At 31.8% G+C, this 6,867-nt stretch overlaps 1 protein-coding gene and 1 long non-coding RNA gene across 3 annotated transcripts; one reads left to right on the forward strand and one right to left on the reverse strand.

The window, feature by feature from the left end:
• Nucleotides 1-438: 438 nt before the first annotated feature.
• Nucleotides 439-2,433, reverse strand: LOC108469826 (uncharacterized). Of its 2 annotated transcripts, XM_017770903.2 has the most exons (3): nucleotides 1,543-2,433; nucleotides 973-1,430; nucleotides 439-669 (listed from the first exon to the last, which is right to left on the reverse strand). In XM_017770903.2, exons 1-3 carry the CDS (start codon nucleotides 1,548-1,550, stop codon nucleotides 653-655), a joined length of 483 nt encoding a protein of 160 aa, XP_017626392.1. In that variant the 5' UTR covers nucleotides 1,551-2,433; the 3' UTR covers nucleotides 439-652. The 2 variants fall into 2 exon arrangements, with proteins under 2 accessions (XP_017626392.1, XP_017626379.1); XM_017770890.2 differs by having other exon boundaries at nucleotides 439-1,430; nucleotides 1,543-2,427.
• Nucleotides 2,434-2,715: 282 nt separating this feature from the next.
• Nucleotides 2,716-4,154, forward strand: LOC128295596 (uncharacterized). Its single transcript, XR_008286126.1, has 2 exons — nucleotides 2,716-3,049; nucleotides 3,697-4,154. It is a non-coding gene; the product is annotated as an uncharacterized LOC128295596 (long non-coding RNA).
• The last annotated feature ends 2,713 nt before the right edge of the window (nucleotides 4,155-6,867 follow it).

Consider the following 6,867-nt stretch of genomic DNA (forward strand, 5'->3'; position numbering starts at 1 on the left):
ATTTAAGGTAAACTATACCATTAGTTACTAAATTATGAGTAAGTTTTCATTTTGATTACTTAACTAAAAAAAGTTATAATTTAGTCTCTAAATTATTTAAAAGTTTTCATTTAACTAAATTATTTAAAAGTTTTTATACAAGCCATTGGATTGTTAACTTCTTTTTTAAAAAAAAAGTACCGCCAACAAGCTCTAAGCAACAATTCGATAATCAGTACAATGAATCAATATCCATCAATTAATAGAACATACCATTTATCCAAATCGATCTATCAATTTATGTTAAAGGTTGAAAAAGAATTGTTAAAATTTCGGTTTAGAGATTCGTATTATCCAAAGCCAATTCATGAACAAAAAAAATAACAATAGAAAAGATAGAGAAAAAGAACTTTTGATTGATGGAAGCAATATGAACAAAAAGAATTATATAACATCGAATTTAACAACTAAAACTTTTAAATAATTTAATAAATAAATTATAATTTTTTAAGTTAAATTATCAATACAAAACCTTCCACATAATTAATATAATTTATTCTAAAATTTATGGTATTTCTACTTTTCAATTTCTTCTTTCATCCTTTCACTTTGGAACTCAACCCTAAAGATTTAGGGTTGTTGTCGAATGCTTCTACCCGGAGACAAACGATCATCAAATCCATAGGACACCTAGAAATTCATATTATACCCAAATCAAACATAAGAACACCATATTGTAAATCAAGGGTAAACATTTCCCCGTAAACTAGAACTAAAATTCAAATTAATACTTGAACATATTTCCTCAACTCAACCAGAAGATAGCAACACAATGTTGTTTCCAAAACTAAGATTAAACTTGATAATTATGGGCATCCTATTTTCTTTCATTCCATCAATGCAAGAAAGCATAAACAGCAGTGGAAATGTAAAAAAAGAGCGCAGAAGAAACCAGAAGAACTAAAGCCGTGACTGAGTGAACCGCAGACTTACTCCCACAAGACAACATCCCCAATCGGATCTCGATCACATTCACCATCGAAAGCATCAAAAACAAGCACCCCATAACCGACCCCACCGCCGACCCCATCATCCCTAACCTCAGAACTTTAAGGTTAATGTGGGCCCTGATAGCTTCGTCCACATCTTTGCTGTTCAACAAGTTGATGGCAAGCTTCAAACCCTGAGCTACCAGGGACGAGAATAGGAAGAAGCTGAAGGAGACTACCTCGAAAACCAAGAGCTTTTTCGCAACGTCGATGCCGGCGTCGCAGGGGGCTCGATTCTCGAGGCTATGTTGGCCTGGCGTGGTTAAAGAAAGGCCCACGAAGACGGCGATGGTGAAGAGGGAGTTGACGTTTACCAGGCCGTCCAAGGCCGTGACGTGAACGCTTGTTGTGGATGAAGAAGAAGACGATGTGGAAGTCAGTCTTCTTGGGTCCTGCTCAGATCTGAGAAACAGATGAATTTACAGTGTGAAAGTGAGATTTTGAAAGAAATAAAAGAGAAGAAAACAATTTCAATGAAAATGAAATTAAGGGAGGAAAAAGGAAACGACTTTACTCATCCATTATTGAGTCTTTGAAAATCGGGATCTTGTTGCTGCTTGAAGGGTTTATGTTCCCTGGAAAAGGAGAGGTAAGGTAGCGCTTTCCTTTTAATCTTTTAGATTTTTATTTTATTTTTCTAATTTGTTGGACTTCCTGATAGTCGATGAAGGGAATTGATAAAGTAAGTTTTAAACAATGGCTAAATCATTGTGTTTTTATTAAAATAAAAAAATAAAAATCAATGTCTCTCAAGATACATAGGTTAGGACATGAATATAAAGTGGAATAACATTGAACCATCCTTGGATAACATGAGGGAATGACAGACAACTAATGCTTTCTTCTTTAGGTGTTGAACAAATACGACCTTAATTTGTATTTTCAACTGCCCTTTCTCTCTTTCCTCTCACCTCTCTCTTGATTTGGTAAGTCCTTTTTCCTCTTGCCTTCTTTGTCTTTCGGAAAAATAACTTCGAGATCTCCCCTCTCCTCCTCAAGCTTTTGGCTCCTAGAATGGTGGTGGTGGACCACCACATGATTTTTTCAAGTCTCTCTTGGAGATAGCTTATCTCCTTTTCTCTAGACGGGGCTCCTGGGCTCTCGATTTCTTCCTCTTCGACAAGGTTCTTACGTTTGGTAGAGCACCGTGTCCCGAAGGCTTCGGATCTCCTTAAGTCGGTGACTCCCAACAATGTCCACGGTGGTGACGCTGATTGTCGCACTCCGAAAATTTCGATATAATATTTGACATAATTCTGAGTTTGAATATCAAGAAAATTTTAAGAACAAGTTATGGAACAAATCAGATAAAAAAATTTATGAAAGAAATTTTATATTTGAGAATGAATACGTGAAAGCAGTTGTCAAGGTGAGTTATTATTTATTGATTGACTAAAGGCTAAGTTGAAATATGCATTGCAAATAGATTTTGGGATTAAATTGAAAATTTTAATAATATAAAGATTAAATTATAATTTTCTTATTTTCTTAAAAAATAATTTTCACAACTCATTAAATTGTATTAAAATTAAATTTGTTCTAATTGCCAAAATTTAAGAAGAAATAATGAAAAGAGTAAAATAATAATTTTTCCATAAAAGATAATTTAATCAATTTTCAAAATTATTATAATTAAAATAATATTTAAATATGATATTTGATATTTAAAATTATTTTACATCGTTGAAATTTTGTATTAAAAAATCAGACCACAATTTGATAAAATTAGACTTGGATAAATTGGGTTTGGATCTCAGGCCCATTTGATGGTCCTTTTTAATAGGAAAAGAAGCTTCATCAGCACTCATTTCCCCCTTCACCAGCCAGCACCAGCCTCCACAGCTCTTCTTCTTCCACCTTTCCATTTTCTCTTAAAAGTTTCACCTCCCACCTTTAGATACTGTTTTCCATGGAAACAACCTTCTAAGCTCATGTATTCCATCACTTTAATTAATTTTAGTCTAAGGTTTATAGAGTTTTAGTGAAAAAAGTTGAAGTCAAAGTGAGAAAGCTTTAAGAAGGTAAGAAATGACTTTCTACAACTTCATTAGCTCGATATTTGTTGTGAAATGTTATGAGAAAGCTTGGAAGGAATTTATATTAATTTTTAATGTATTTTTTTGTATGAAAATGAGGAAATGATGATTTAAGATTATATGTTTCTTTTAGTTTATAATAATATTTTGTATATTATAATATTTAGATTTAATGTTTAAGATTATATTTTAGTTAATAAAAAAATTGTGTTTAAGTTTTGGGGAGAAAAAAAGTTGGTTTGTGTTTATATTTATATATTTTTAATAAAGATGTTGAAAACTTACGAGTTATGGTAATTTATTTTAATTATTTTCTTGTCTAGTTGGTGATTAAAATTTTATTATGTGAATATTTCATTTAAATAAAATAAAAATAAAATTATTAACGAAAATGGGTTGTGGTAAACATTATTATGTGAAAGCGTTTATGTTTTAAAATGATATGTTTATTCAATTTTGTTTGTGTAAATATTGAAATGGGTTCTTTGACCACAACAATTGATCACACAATCATGATGAGTATGGGTCGGTAAAAATTTTTGTTACTTGCTATTCATGAGTATATTTGTAAAGTTTCACTTCGTTATTTTTTTAATTAGTATATTTAACTAATACGTTAATTTATTATGGAGAGGGTGAGTACCGTATCTTGACGGCACGTGTCCATGGTCCAAGCTACCAGTCGGATGAACTTATTTTTCCATATTTGGATGTCGTTGGATTTGGAACAATGGCATTGATTAGGATGTTTGAGTTGAGGGTCGATTTAATATCCGCCTTGGTTGAGAGGTGGCGCCCACCCGCACAATTCGTTTGTCGTATGGGGAGTGTACAATCACTTTTGAAGATGTCGCATTGCAACCCAGGCTCCCAATTGATGATGATGTGATCACGTATTCAATTAAAGTGTTTGACTGTGTCGTTTATAGTAAAATATAACACCAAAAATATGTATGAATTTAGAACGGCGGTGTTTGTAAGTGCACGAGTTAAATTGTAATATAGTTAGTACAACGAAATACCTAAAAGTATTCCGAGGATCATACCCATGGGGGATAGAACAAATTATGAAAGTTTTTTACAGTAATAAGTTTAAGTGGTACTAATTAATTCCTATATTATGATAAACCATAAAATAGATTAAAGAGATACGAATAAATAATGAGAATAAATAAATAAGAAAAATAAACAAATGAATTAAATCAAAGAACCAATCAAGAAGATTGACTTGCTTCAGGGTTTGTAATTAATTCCAAATTAGGGTTTTAGGGTGGATTAGTTAGCGGTTAACTAATTATTACCTCTCGACTTTTAATTAACTAATTGATTGGTTGATGCTCACTTATCTCCCAACTTTACTTTTTTGATCAGGATAAATTACGATTTACTAGGTTCAACTTATCTCCCAACCTCATCCAGCCTATGATAACTTCCTAGGGTTGTCAATCCTAATAGTTTAGAACACGTAATCTATACCAATTAACTTTATCGGGAAAACCCTGAATCCTCTGTTAATCACATCCCCATTTACTCTTTAATATCCCCTAAGAGATTTAGCCACTCATGTTATTTATAATCTCGACTCCAATTGAAAAAATCATGAGAAGAACACAATTGATTCGAAAAAAAAATAGAGATTTTATATCGAACGGGGGACACAGTAGCGAATCACTTGACTGGAATAAAGAAATAAATCGAATGCAAAAGAGAAAGTAATATAGAATATTTCAATAAAAAATAAATAAAAAATAAATAAACTCTTGGATTGAAATTAATTCCAAGAGGAAAAAAACTAGTTTATGAAAAGCCGAAAGAAAGTTAATCTACTCCTACTCTTAAACTATTAAGGTTTTTGAGTGCGTCTAGGACGGATTAGTTACATCAAACCCTTAATGTCTTATTTATAGAAGTGCTGGCAGCCTAAATTAGGTCTTCCGCACGTCCTAGGTCTTTGTATAGAATTGATTGCGTGGAAAAAAATAGCCTCGACATCTTTAAGTAACACTCGACTTGTGTCGCACCACACAATGTCTATAGTGTGACACGACATGCAAAATACACTTTGTGTTGTTCGTTTTGTGCCTTAATGTACTGGGAAGCTTGTGCGTCACTCGTCCCTTGCTTTCACGTCAATTGGGCCTATAATTCTTCATTTTACACACTTAATTAAATATATTAGCACAACCTAAGGCTCATGTTGGCCTATTGGGTCACAACACTTATAAAATGTGTTAAAAACACTTATTTTATTAATATTTAATCATAAGCCCTAAATCTTGAAAACATAATATTAAATACTAAATTGTCTAGAAAACAAGCTCCTTAAGTGCGGAAATGACTCAGATTAACTACTTCATTGACGGCAGGCCAAATACCCCCACACTTAAGTTTTTTCTTGTCCTCAAGAAAACTAAACAAAAACAAAATAAAAACTATAGCTAAACAATGTACTTGAGTCGGCTTGATACAAGAGATTAGGTCAGAGCATCGACACTACAAAAATACACCTGAATATATAACTTTAGCTAGAAATTTAAATAATTTGTAGTTATTTACACCTAAATAAATTAGTTCAATAAATTATAAAGTAAACAAGTTAAAGAAAATTAAATATATATCTCCATCAAAATATATATACAAATATAGTATTTATTTTTGCAGGGTATAGTCAGAATGAATATTTTTTTTCCTACTCAAATTTATTTTTGTCCATGCTTTGAACTCTAATGCAATAATATTTCTCCGTATAATCCCTTATGATTTTTTTATTTATGGCCAATACGATTGAGTTTTTTCTCAGGCACTTTTTGTGTGGGTTATACTAGTCATACTACACTGTTTCAATAATTATGTATTTTCCTGAGTATTTTCTTTTAATTTGAACATCCTATACTTCTACAAATATAATTACCTATTTGTATCTGCTTTTATCACTTGATATATTTAATCTCTTTTTTCCTATTTATAGTTTAATTAACTGAACTAATTAGTCTAAATATAAAAAACCTAAATTATTCAACTTCAGGCTAAATTTACAATTTAAACAAACAATCTAGGTACAATCACTTTTATTTCTACAAGCTCAAGCACATAGAAAACATGCAAATAAAAATTAATAACTAAAAACGAAAGAAAGAAAATAAAGTAATATAATAGAAAAAATTAAAAATTTTCCTAAGTCACCCCCACACTTTATTCAACACATTATCCCTAATGTGAAATTAAAAATGTAAAGGAAAGAGATTACCCGATTGGCGTGATACGTGCAACTCAATTGGTGGAACTACTCCTCCTTTCAGTTTTGGCTTAATGTTGTAGTGCCTTAAAAAATTTTGTGTTCCTGCTAAAAAAATGCAATATCTATATATATAAAAACACCAAAGTTCTTAAAAAAGATCAAAACAAACCAATAACCATCATCCCCAAAAAATAAAACTTAAGTACCATGTCCAAATTAAAAATAAATTAAAAATTGTTCAAAATTAGTTGAAATCAGGCTTTGACTCATCCCCATCGTCTTTTTCTCCTTGCGGTGGAAATCATACGAATATGTTTGGTAGTGGCGTTGGTGTTGGCCATCCATTTTGTTGCGCAATGCAAATCAGGATATCACCCATGTCTTGCATCCAACGTGTTTGCCATTCAAAGATTGACATGTCTATTAATCCCGTCATTTATGATGTCTATGCTTTGGTCTTCCTCTTACCCAGCCTTTAGGGATCCCTTCTGTGTTTTGTTTTTTGTTCGGCTTCTTACTTTTGCTTCCTTTGGAGTTCAACAAATTGTCCGTACATGTTGTCCCT

The sequence above is a fragment of the Gossypium arboreum genome, chromosome 7 (assembly GCF_025698485.1).
Source record: "Gossypium arboreum isolate Shixiya-1 chromosome 7, ASM2569848v2, whole genome shotgun sequence".
Lineage (NCBI taxonomy): Eukaryota > Viridiplantae > Streptophyta > Magnoliopsida > Malvales > Malvaceae > Gossypium > Gossypium arboreum.